Below are 13268 nucleotides of genomic sequence, written 5' to 3' on the forward strand. Positions count from 1 at the left end.
ACATCCTTTGATTTTTTTTTATCAAAATCTTTATTTTTTTTAGAGTACTTTTTGGATTCAGTTTATTTTGGATCTTGTGGTCAAATGAAACCCATTTTACAGGCTCTATCTGACAGTAGTAATGCAGCACAGGGAGATCATTTCACCAATTTCAAATCATGGTACTATAAATATTACAGTGATAGAGTATGTTCTCAAACTACCCTGTTTTTCAGACTCCTACCCAATCGAATGTTTTGCCATATCTGAGTAAAGTGTGTTACTATTTTGGAAGTGTGATCTTTGTTTGACCCACTTTTTGTACAATTGTTGCACCGTGAAGCTGGTTTTCCTGTATTAGCCCTAAGCCTTTAGATACAGCCCACTTAAGTAAGAAAGTTATTATTCGCTGTTTAGCCTGTAGTTATTCACCACAGGCTACACATAGTTAACTCTTAAAATAGACACATTTATTTATTTATTTTACGCTGTTCTACATTTATGACTACATCTTGATGGGTCTTCTTTACGACTGATGAACAATAATGCAACTAGTTTGCTTGTATTCTAATGTAATGGATTTCCCTACAGGCTCTGTGGTTTTATTTATCTTTCTTCTTTCTAAATGGTGCCTCATTGACAGGTGCTAAAACATATGCTTCAACACAATGATTTCTTCTGTTTTTATATCACTTATATTTGTAGGTTATGAAGCTGATCTTGGTGCAGCTGTAGTTCCAAGTGCCCTTCAATCATTCTGAGGGTGGTACTCAGAAACTAGGACTTCTTAGATTTCTCTTCACCTACAGTGCCTTCAGGGATTCTACCTACAAAACATAACAGGTAAGCTCTACTAAAGGAAGATTTTCATCTGAATAAGAAATCGATTTAAACATCTTAAAATGTAATTCGAATTAAATAGTCATTCACAGCAGGTGAAAAGAGAACTGTTTTTTTTGTATAACGTTGATGCTTTTTGAATATTCTTTTTCTGCAACCTCTGAATATAAGACCTCACTGAAGAGATCTGATATCTGCAAAGGTTTCCTTGATCTCTTTAGTGCCATGTGGTTCTAGAACTAGTGTGTGTGTGTGTGTGTGTGTGTGTGTGTGTGGGGGGGGGGGGGGGGCAGTATTGGGGTCACAGAAAATGCTATTAAGAGGAAACACAACTTTCAGTTAGAGTCTGACTTAATTTCTAGAGACAAACAGTCTTTGAGTTTACTGTGTACGAGTCCAAAAGACAAGAACTTGTATGAGTTGGGAGTTTGAAAACCACGGTGCCTGGTTTTTTTTGGTGCCATCAGAACTTCAGCTCAAGCTGGAAGAAATTCATACTGTTATGCTATAGGAACCTCCTGATTCCAACCCTCCAGCTGCTAAAGTCTCATATTACTCTTAGCACGTGGTTCTAAAACCATGAGCCGGGCCCCATAAGTGGGGTGCAGAGCTACATCGATTGGGACACAAATAACCAGGTGAAAGATTTTGTGGGTGTTATTATAATGATATTTTTAACACTAATAATTTTTTTTTAAGTGTGTTAATGGAGCACTTTTTTTTTTGTTATTTTTTAAAATTTGACACAACATTTTTGGGAAACTCTACCTTAAGCAGAAAACTCAAGCCTCTGTGGGCAAAAAGTTCCAACCAGAGCAGAATAAACCTGCATGTACGATTCTAAAACAATGAAACATATCACATTTTAAGATGTGTACTTAATTAATCTGTTTCTCACCTCTCCTTCAAACTGTATTTGGCTTTCCTCGGGTTTGGATCCAGTAGCTGCCAAACCAGGCTGCTTTTATAATCAAGATCCCGAAGTAATGTGCCAACTGCAGTACAAAGGAGGGGCACATTTGGGAAAGTGTTGGGTGATGTGTTGATTTTAAACAGTCTGAGATTATGTTCATTAATATGCTTTTTGTTAAACACTGTTTACCTATTTACAATTTTCTTTTGGATAACAGATGAAACACAGTTATGAAATATTTCCTGGAGTGAACTTGAGGATACATAGAGACGAGTTTAGCTTCTTGTAAGGGTCAGACAATGGTGTCAAACAGTGGATGTACTTCAGGGGCCGCCCTGAAATGAAGTTGTTTTTGTCTTTTGTTATATTTAGTTGGCAATTTGTCATATTTAACTTCATAAGTTATTTTCTTTTTTCTCTAGTTTGGGTTGTTTTTCTTAGCCTGAGTTTATCTGCAGGTTTCGACAAACTAGTCCACTTCTGTAAAGGAAAAGGAGAAATAAAAAGAAACTTAGAATGCTGAAGAGTTAAAAGACCTTTTATTTTTGCCGTCATTTCTAAGCAACGTATTAATAGAGAAAAAAATGTCAATACTCAAAATCAAGTGCTGTCTAGATTGCAAATTGGAAATGCAAACTCTTGAATGTGATTGCCTTTTTTGCATTTTCATCTCAAATAAGGTTAGTCCAGTCACCAGTGATTGCCATTGTCCTGTTCACAGTATAAAAAAATTCAGTCCAATTCATAAACCTGAAATATTATCCCACAGATCAGGTTGCCATAGATACTGCATAGTGGAGAAAAGAAACTGTTGAAATGAGTTAATTGAGCACAAAAGGGGGTTAAGTGTCTCCCTTGTACTCAAAAACATTTGTCTTTAGAATCAGGTGAATTAAAGTCGACACATTCTTCCATTAGATCCCTGAAAACCTCATACCTCTTCTCAGAAGTTCATCCTGGTAGTAAAGGAAATAAAGCACGTTATTTTATTTATTCAATTAGCTCTCCCTTCAGAATGAACAAAAAATGTCTCTCTAGTGAGCAATAAACTGGTCTAATAGGTGTACTGTCATGGTTGGATAATTTGCATAAAGGCCTTTGGATATTTTTTATTCTATACTTCAGAGTTTGAATTATCTCACTGGTTTAGACCCCTGTTTAGGCTAATTGTAGCCAGCTAAACCTAAAGCAGAGTGCTTGAGTGTGTTCAAGACACGGTGACTTAACATTAATGTTGGATCTTTGAATTTTGATTTTATAGCTCCAGTTTGCTCTCAGGTTAGAGAGAGGCTTGCATGCTGAGTTAGCATGAAAACTTTGTTATTGCCTCACAACAACTGGCTGATAATAAGTGGGTTTATTTTGAATAGTACAAAGCCAGGCTAGGTGTGTCTGCCTGGTTTGACCTTAAAAGGTGCTCTAGGACTCGACTCAAATATAGACCTGCTCTAGCAGGTCTAGCAGGTCTATAGCTGTTACTCTGTGAAAGGTTTCACAAACAAGGTCATGTTATGCAATGTGGAGGTTACATGCAAATATTTATGGTGATTTGCCAGTTAGGAAGTGGGAGACTGTAATTCAGTATATATGGATGTGCTGAATTGTTAGATGGATGTCATAAATACTGGATTTGCCATACTTAAAAAATATAATTGCAAGTGTTTCATGGGAAAGTGCACAAGTTTGCTCAGTGTGGATGTCATGTAAAGTCTTGCACTCAGTGGGTGGAGCTGCAAAATATTTGTTGTCATTGTGTTTTGGTTTTGGCAGTAGTTTCATTGGTAGCAGTATGAAGGAAATGTAGGTTAGGAACAGGTTTTGGAGAACATTACACACACAGTAACCTCAATGAAATGCAGTATTCGACCAGATGCACATATGAAGTCTTGCAAAGAGAAGGTTTGCATGAAAGATCTGCGGTAACACAGTGTGAACACCACACTACAAAGTGCTGGACTCCAGTCCCCTGTCGCTCAAACCCTGAAACTCGGCACATTCACAAACATGCGCTCAAGCACTCTCTAAGGACAACTTGTTAACCGCACATAGGGGGAAATACTTTTCTTGCACTACACTGGCCCAATTCATTCCCATTTAATCCGCTCTGTGTGCTCTCTCTCTCTAGTTTGGTCCTGGCTTTTTATACATTTCTAAGTCAGACTGAGTTAGCAATGCTGGCTACAAAAGACTTAGGATAAACAGGTGGACTGCTTTCTGACAGCAAACAGTTTCGAATAACTGCCTTTATGTCAGTAGTAATCGATAGTTATAGATAATGAATGAAGTCACTGTTGTTGTGCCATTTGTTTAAATGCAGCAAAGGTTTAAAGTTGTTGTGATGCTCATATGGTTCAACTGGTTTTGGGTGGCCCTTTGAAGCTGTTGGTTTTTAGTAAACCAAGCGGGGAACAGCTGTGAACACCAAACACAACTTCACCTACTGTTAACTTTAAAAAAAAAAAGTCAAACATGGATTTTGTTCATTAGTTGTTCATAACATTATTAATCTCATATGCTTCTTTACCATATAAACTTGTGTGCTCTGTAGGTTTTATCCAGCAATGCAGTGTTAAATGACAGGTTTACAGATATGGTCAGACAGAAGTCTACATGGGCTAAGATGTTCAGACACAACATCGTGTTTTGTAGTGAGAGTAGGGAACAGGTGGAAGAGAGTGTTGAGAGGTGGAGGTATGCAATGGAGAGAAGAGGAATGAAGGTCAGTAGAAGCAAAACAGCTGTGTGACTGAGAGAGAAGGGTGTAACAGGAAAACTGCAAGGAGTGGGGGTAGTGAGGGTAGATACCTTTAAATACCTGGGTTCAACCATTCAAAACAATAGACAGTTCAGAAGGGAGCACAGGCAGGGTAGAGTGGCTGGAGACGAATATCAAGACTTTTTACAGAAGTGACTAGAGTGGACAGGGTAAACATGAGTATGTCAGAGGGACAGCTCAGTTTGGAGACAAAGTTAGAGAAGCAAGGCTGAAATGGTTTGGACATGTGTCGAGCAGAGGTAGCGGATATATCAGTCACATGATGCTGGAAATGGAGCCTGATTAAAGAAGAAGATCACAAAGAAGATTGGTGGATACTTGACTCCCACAATAAAAAGTTTGGAAACTTGAAATACGAGTGTTAGGTCCCCTTTGACTCAGCTGCTACATCCATCCATCCATTTTCTTAAGCCAATGTAATTTAGGATTACCTGCTACATGACAAAACTTGATGGTGTGTCAATACAGTATAATTCATATTAGAATTCATCATATTGTAGTTATCATAGAAACATCAGTAACTTGGTTACTCACTAGCAAACGAATCATCTGAACAGCTTTAAAAAAAAAAGGTAAGGTTATTGGAGAGTCAGCTGCATGTGCTGTGCCCTATCTGTCTGTAGTCACCACTCAACATCAGCTCTTTACTGCAGTGTGAGAAATGCTCATTAAGAATGTATGGGATGCATCAGGCAACAGTGGCAGTGTTGAGGAGCAATGACTTTGGCTTCTGTCCAGCCGGTGCAGCTGCCTTGTTAGCCTGAGCCAAAAACCATCTGTGGTCAGTATGGAATCACTTTAGAGTTGCATTGTTTAGACTTTAGGATAGCTCTGTTCAAATATTGTCTTTACATTGCACACTGGAATCCTGCTTTCACATCCTCCTTTTCAGAGCTACGTGAAAGACAGTTCTGCTCTGTGTTAGACTGTCCAGTACCCCTGGCACAGGATAGGCAGTTACAGCTAATATTTTGGTAAACTTGGAGTTTGCCCCGTGGTTTTGTTTTTTTTGTTTTTGCAGATTTCTTTTTTACAGCTCTGCTCGTTTCTTGAAGTACCGTCTTCTTATACACATATTATCTCTTTCTGCAGAACTTACGATTAATATTTAAAGTCACAATCCTTTATTCTGCAGATACAGCAGAACCGAATGGCTTACTTATTTATTAAACCTTCATCGACAGCGTATATATCTCTGGTCACAAATACGTGGCAATCTTATGTAACTGACTGTCAAACACTGAGCAGGGACACGTTAGTATTTTATTGGGATAATTTACGATCATGTATTCTGCTAAAATCACAATGGACAGGGGGCTTTATAGTGTAAAACTTGCAACGGTTGCTGAGATATAATAACAGTTATGTTAACGAATGAATATTGATTTATTGTAACACACAGTTATTATGATAACTTTCTGAAGATAATAGTAATGGATTGGATTTATATAGCGCTTTTCAAGGCACTCAAAGCACTTTATAATGCCACTATTCATTCACTCTCACATTCACACACTGGTGAAGGCTACAGTTGTAGCCTGGGGCAGACTGACAGAGGCGAGGCTGCCATATTGCGCCATCGGCCCCTCTGGCTAACACCAGTAGGCGGGAAGGTAAAGTGTCTTGAACCAAGACAAGAACACAACACAAGAACACAACAACCAGGACAGAGAGCCTGAGGATCGAACCGGCAACCTTCCGGTTACAGATCTGCTTCCCAACCCCCTGAGCCACGGTCGCCCCAAGCTGAGGTAAATTGTGATTTAACCCTTCAGTAAGATCCTAAATGCACGTCTTTGCCAATTTATGAGGTAGTTGTTTGGCACCTCGCTGCACATTTCCATTGGCTGTGATGATTCAAAGCTTTTAAAAATGAACACGCCATATGATACATTTGGTGAGGTCTAAAAGGTCTTCGTGTAAAGGATAGCTTTGCCGATTATGGTAAGGACTGCAAAAAATAAAGGAGCTTTTGAACAAACATGTAAAACTTTTCAAAAAATCCAATGTGCTTGAGAATGGCATCATGGATTGCTTTGAATCCAGGCTGATCCAAGAGATCACCGCAGCTCTTGTTTGAAAATTGGGCATATCGTTCAGAAGTTAGGCGCAAATCCAACTTCAGCCCATTAGTGGTGCTAGAGTGCCCAAGGCCCAGACATGAAACTTTGTAAAAAGGGACTGGCCCCAGTCAGCTCCAGCTGCTGCCATATTGTTCCATGGCAGAAGAAAAACAGAAGAAACATTTTGGGGGTACCTAAGCGCTTTTATTGTTTGGTTGCTAAATAACATGTGTGGCTGTCAAAGCTATGGGTGGATCTATGGGTGGAGATGGCAACTGTAAAGATATGAAGTTTATCAGTCAAGGAGTGTCCAGAGCGCAGTTTGGAGAGGAAGCTGTCACAGTTTCTCTACACCAGTAAAACAACAGTTACAGGTAAAACAGGATGTTAAGGATAAACCATCACTACGAAAGCTAAAATGCACATCCTTCTGTGTCTTGGATCTCAACACAGATGCTTAACTTTAAACGAGTTTCTAAACTTACTGCTGAGTTTGTTTACTGCTGTCTGCATTGTTGTTGAGATGCATTAATCTGTGCTGCTGTTTGCCCTTGTGTTTTATCGCTGACCCTGGCACAGCCTGCATTCAGCTGCTGACTCAGTTTGTCATTATTCCTTATTGTGAGAAAGTTTTCATTTGGTTTATTTAAAATTAACTCTATCTAGCTGTTACCTTTTCACCTAAAATCACTTCTGCCTTTTTTCGCCTCCATGGATGATTCTTTTTGTCTTGTATTTTCGAATAAGGGTGATTATATATATATATATATATATATATATATATGTTTGCTAATACAAGTCAGCGTATTTGAAAACGTGTTCCAACAAGGGCCCGAAGTAATTCAAGGTCACATGTTGCCCGTTGGGAGTCAAACTGCAGTGAAGCTGGCTCACAAAAGAGCAAGTCATTTCTGAATCTGTTAACAACAGAGGCATGGGTTCATTTGAAATAAGCCAAAGTCTTACAGCTTAAGTCTTAACTTGTTTAGTTACACATAGACCACATAGACACACACACGCAATGGGTGTAGCACAATATGTTAAAAATCGTTTCATTATTAAACCACTCAGTAATCCATTATTATCCTCTTTCACCTCTTCTGGTATCGGCCAGTGAGGACATCACTACTAGTATAAGTTCATTTTATTTTATTTTAAGATACGCTCTGGGGGAGAGATTTAGCTTTAAATTTATTCCTAATCCCACAAACTCTTGTGCGTATTCTTGGATTCATAGATCTGTTTGGAATGCTTTTGTTCCCCTATACTGGATTCTAATAAAAACCATTGCTCGCTAACAGTTGTCTTCCTAAATTTGCTGTTGAAAAGTGCAGACCATCAACAGGCCGTGTGCATACTGTACACGCAGCAGCATCTTTACATGCAGGAGACAGTTGCAGAACATGATACATAGCATTATTCCATATGACTGGTAATGGTCAGAATCACCATGGAATAATAGTAAATGAAAAACTTTTTTATCAATGCTGCATTTCTGTTTTACATTTCTACTTAATTACCAGGTTATCATGTGCATCACTTTGAATTCAAACAGGGAATAAAAGTCAGTTCTGTTTAAGCTACAAGCCAAAAACGATAGTTTGACAAATGTTTTTTTTTAACAAATAACTCTCTCACTGAGCTAACGTAGCCAATCCCTCCACATGTTTGTACTCTCTGCTCATATTGCCTTTATATTAAATCATTTTTTGCTTTTTAAAGAACTTATTTTAACAACAACAAACAAATCCTCCCCAACAAAAAAGCCAAATTGCATTATCTTTCTTCAGGTCAATATACGGGCCGCAAGTAGGGGTGATGTGGTCCACAAGTGGCCCCCGGGCCAAGTTTGAGACCCCTGCTTTAGAATGTGTAGTTTAAAATTGTTGAAATGTTGCTTTGCAGCTGTAGGTTTACTTTGCTGCAGGTTTAAGACAACTATTTCTCTTTTAGCTGCCCAACCAAACGAAACATTTTTTTATTACATAACAAAGACAAGAAATCATCTACCAGGTACACACAGGACACAGTGTTAGTTCTAACAGGGACTTAGAAGATGCTACAGTCAATAATCAACACTTACACATTACACATTGGTAGAGACAATATCTCAGCAGTGTTAGCATTATATCCAGTCCAATAGCTGAATAGGGTGCAAAAGAGATGTTACCAGGTCTAGTAGTACTGAGATCACCCCACTTCACAGCTCAATGAAATGAAAAAGTAATAGAGCATTACTCTTGAATATATCTGTCTGTGTGGGTTCTCTCTGTGTACTCCCGTTTCCTCCCACAGTCCAAAGACATGCAGTTAGTGCGGTTATGTTAAATGGTAATTCTAAATGTGAAATTGCCCATAAGTGTGAATGTGAGTGTGAATGGTTGTCTGTCTCTCTATGTTAGCCCTGTGACAGACTGGAGACCTGTCCTGGGTGTACCACGCCTCTCACCCTATGTTACCTGGGATGGGCTCCATCCCTCCCATGATGCTGAATTGGATAAGCAGAAGGAAATGGATGGATGTTTTATGTCAGTATCATATATAACATCAGACTTTACTTTTATTGATTCAAAATGATTTAACGTTTTGGCTTGTGGGTTTCTGTAAAGTTAAATCAAAAAGCAGAAAGTCACAGTTTTATTTAGAACATTGTTGTTCTATTGTTTTATTTTTTCATGTCTGTTTGTCTTTACTTGAAAAAACTCTGAAAGGCTTCTTGGTCTTATGCTGAAAATAACTTCTGATATGATATCCTTTTTCTGCAGCTTTGAGGTGATTGATTTTATCTTTCTTCTCCAAGTGAAACCAGGGCCATAATGAACCTGTTCAGGAAGGATGCCATGACCTCGAAGAAGGACAAAGAGAAAGAGATCCAGTATGAGGACCCTCCAGATGGAGGCTGGGGCTGGATGGTCGTGCTACATTGCTTCCTGGTATGCGTACCTCTGTTCTCTATAATCTCCTTTTTTTTCCCCACTGAACCATTTATTTATATATAATTAACTGGAAAGTTTCTCTCAGAGAAAATATATCTGTCATTATCTGTATATTCTCATTTGTGTCTGTGCAGGTAAATGTCCTCGTTATGGGCACCCTAAAGAGCTTTGGGATCTTCTTTGTGGCGTTCCAAGATGAGTTTGGTGGCTCAGCAGAAAGTATCAGCTGGATCGGTTCCATCATGTCAAGTCTGCGTCTGTCTGGAGGTTCAAACTGAAAAAAAATCTTTTCCTTCTATTGCATCACCTCTTTAAATCGTCATTTTCCACAGTTTTATTTTCTTGTGACTTACTGTCTCTCCTTCACAAAATGTATTTAATAGCCTTTTCTGGTCTGTATGTCTGCATTTAGCTTTTTGCCTTTGTGTTTCTTCTCCTCTCACTTCTGTAGCGCCCCTCGCCTCTGTGGCATGTGCCAAGGTGGGAGCCAGAGTGACCTCGATCACCGGTGCAGTGCTGGTTAGCGGAGGCTTCCTGTTGAGTATATTCGCCAACAGTGTGGTATTCCTCTACATCAGCATGGGCGTGATAGTTGGTGAGTTTAACTAATTGCTAAACAGTAAAGTACCTTAATGTTGCTGTTTCCACACGAACTCTAGTAACCAGACGACTTCTGTGTCGTGTTATTAATTCGGAAAACCAACCTGTGTGTCCCTGTGACTGACGCAATGTCGGATAATAACCTTGTTTGCTCCTCTCAGGAATGGGGTTTGCACTACTGTATCAGGCCTTCTCAGTGGTCACAGCACTGTACTTCAGAAAAAGGTTAGCAACGGCATATGCTATTGGACGCTCTGGTATGGGTTTGACCTTTGCTCTCGCTCCCTTCACTCAGCTGCTTCTGGACCGGTATGCTTGGCAAGGTAAGAAGGAGAAATTTTGTGCCTAAGTGTAGAAATACAGGCCATGGAGTGATCTAAAAGTGATATTTTAGATCCTAAACTCTCACTGTCATGTTTAGGAGCCATGTTGATTCTCAGTGGTCTCATGCTGAATCTGGTGGCCTCTGGCATGCTGCTGCGACCCATCAATGTAAAGCCACCTGTTTCAAACCCTACCTCCTCTGCCATCCAAAAGAGTCCTGCTGTTTCTCTCAAGAGCTCCTCAGAGAAGGAGTACTCCAAGAACTGTTTGAATGGGTCCACTCACGTTTCCAATGGCGTCTCCAAATCAGACTGTCTTCAATCCCCTCCTCCCTCTCATAGGGACACCGTGAACGTGGGGGGGCAATGTACTCAGGGACTCCAGGACCAGTCAGTGAACCCTGAACTGACCAGACTGGTCCTGAATGGAGTAAATGGCCATGAGCCCCATCATGACCTGGGTCAGTGTAAACCCACAACTCCAGATTGCTCAGCGGAGCTCAATGGTAGTATGAATGGGTCCACGATTGTTGGATTTTCCTCACATGCAAGCTCGCCAAGTGAGGTGACTGTCACAAAAGCCAAAGTACTGGATTTCTCTTTGCTGAAGGACCCTTTCTTTTGCATATACACTTGGTCTTTGGTCTTCAGTCAGCTTGCCTACTTTATTCCCTATTTCCACCTGTCTGCCCGGGCCAGAACCCTGGACATTGATGCCATGGATGCTTCCTTTATCATCTCTGTCGCAGGTAAGGTTTATGTTGGCTAATAGATTCTCTGTGTTACTGCAATCAGCGTTTAATGAGTAGTGTGATATTTTGGAAAATAGAACTCTCTTGTTTTTGTTTTTTTTGTCTGTGCTGTAAATAATTAGCTAGAGCAATACAGCTTATGGCCTTCATGTGGTCTGCAGTCATGGTGAGAAGTTTGGGCAGTGGGACAAATTTTGTTTTTATACACTTTTCTGCTTCCTTTGTTTTTGCTTCCTTACATGTTTCTGTGATGTAGTGAAGAACAATTACAAAGATTTGATAAGTTTCAAAAACATTTATTTGAAAATACATTTTTAAAAATATTTTAGCAATAGTATATAATATAAAATTAATATAAAATTAAATTAAATTATTATGAAAACACAATTTAAATAAATACAAGCCATCTAAAGTCATCTATAAAGTTTATCAAAAGCTACAAATGTTATAGGGTTTCTGGGGTCCAAGCCTTTTTTAACATCACTGTTGAATTAAAGATATAAAAGCAGACAGTCACTTGCAGATTACAAGATCACATCTGTAATCTACAGCCAGTGGCCCCCTTTTTAAAGAAGAGTCATCAATATCAAGCTTGTTTCCAACTTAATGATAAATATTTATGTGTAACTTTTTACCAAAAATGACTGTTTCTAATCCACTTAACTCTTGTGCCAATGAGAGAAACATTTGCAAGCGTCACTTAATTTGCAACACTGTTGCACTGTTGCATGACTTCTAACTCGTTTAAACTGGATCAATGTGGAATCTTATTGTCTGGTTGTCTTCTGGAAACAACTGGCAGTATTTCAGGGCGTTCCAGAGTGTAGTTACAATATCTAGGCTACGCTGGCCATGTTTCAAAAGCATTTAAAACAAAACAAATAAAATTGCTGATAGTTTTGAGGTGGCTTTTCGGGAAAGGTTTCCCTTCTGTTGTTATCCACATGGATTTTAACGTACATGTGACCAGTGCCAGCTCAGCTGCTCTGTAGTACTCTGACTACAAAAAGAACTAAGAAAGCTTTGGTTTCCAAAAATGTTGCTATTTGCTTACAGGTTGTGCATGTTCATATGCAGAATCTCTGTATGTAGATTAAAGTAGAAGTTTTTTTGGCTTGATTCTGCAGCACTAGAGTGCTCAGACATCCTTAAGTTTATGACAATAAGAGTCAAAGTATTTTCACAGATGTGACAAATTTAGAATTAAACAGCTATGTCTTATAAAAATAACCTTTAGTAGTGACCTTGAAGTATAAAGATGAAGTTCTAGTTTTGTTTTGTTTTTTCAGACTGAGTCTGAGGAGTGATGCAAAAAAGTGTTCAGTCAACCTCTAGCCATTAATTATTTGTGAGCTGCTCAGACTCTGCAGTCTTATGTAATGGATGTTCTTACATAAAAGCTGAACTTTGGTCTACTGGCCAGGGTGGATGGGTTCAGCAGTGTGCCACTGATGAGGCCACTCCATATGAACAGAGAACAGCATTAACATTATGCACACCATGCATGTAATTCTGTAGATTTATGAATAACTGAAAAGCTCCATGTGTGGTTGTTTTTAACCACTTTGTTTTATAATCTGTCCACTGATAATTAATAACTGTTACCCGATAGAGACTGTATTAATATTAATGAAAGGCATACTTTAGCTATAAATAATGACACATAGGTACATCTGTTATTGATTAGTGTAGTAGTGATAAGGGGTTTGAGAGGAAAGGGGGTATCAATAAATCAAACTTCTTTTATATCACAGCTCTTATGTGATAACACAAAAAAAGTGCATTTGTTTGTTTGAATTAAAGCAAAACTTTTTGTGTAATTTTTTTATTAGTGTCAAAATCATGCATTTTGAGCTTTCAGAAAAAAGCCCATCTTTTTTGTTGTAAAACTGCCTGTAGCCAATCTGTGTCAGCATTAGGGGTGGGAGAAAGGATCTCAGAATTAAATCGCAGGACATCTAGAAAATGTGATGCTTGCAGCTTGCAGGCAATCACATTAAATGTAAATTTTCCATCCTTAATCAGTGAGCTGCTGTCACTGATAACCTAATTCGAAGTGTGACTATACTATAACAATAATGCAACA

At 38.9% G+C, this 13268-nt stretch overlaps 1 protein-coding gene across 2 annotated transcripts in view; it reads left to right on the forward strand.

Moving 5' to 3' along the window:
* slc16a4 (solute carrier family 16 member 4) overlaps nucleotides 1–13268 on the forward strand; it is a 31594-nt gene that overhangs the window by 4838 nt on the left and 13488 nt on the right. For both annotated transcript variants that reach the window (XM_084916525.1, XM_084916526.1), the window contains 6 exons: nucleotides 685–822; nucleotides 9372–9504; nucleotides 9642–9774; nucleotides 9959–10102; nucleotides 10269–10430; nucleotides 10529–11179. In XM_084916525.1, the coding sequence (XP_084772651.1) occupies nucleotides 9388–9504; nucleotides 9642–9774; nucleotides 9959–10102; nucleotides 10269–10430; nucleotides 10529–11179 (1207 nt within the window). In that variant the 5' untranslated portion in view covers nucleotides 685–822; nucleotides 9372–9387. The remainder of the gene's footprint in view (nucleotides 1–684; nucleotides 823–9371; nucleotides 9505–9641; nucleotides 9775–9958; nucleotides 10103–10268; nucleotides 10431–10528; nucleotides 11180–13268) is intronic.

The sequence above is a fragment of the Perissodus microlepis genome, chromosome 20 (genome assembly GCF_051167445.1).
Source record: "Perissodus microlepis isolate ML-2025 ecotype Zambia chromosome 20, ASM5116744v1, whole genome shotgun sequence".
NCBI classification, from domain to species: domain Eukaryota; kingdom Metazoa; phylum Chordata; class Actinopteri; order Cichliformes; family Cichlidae; genus Perissodus; species Perissodus microlepis.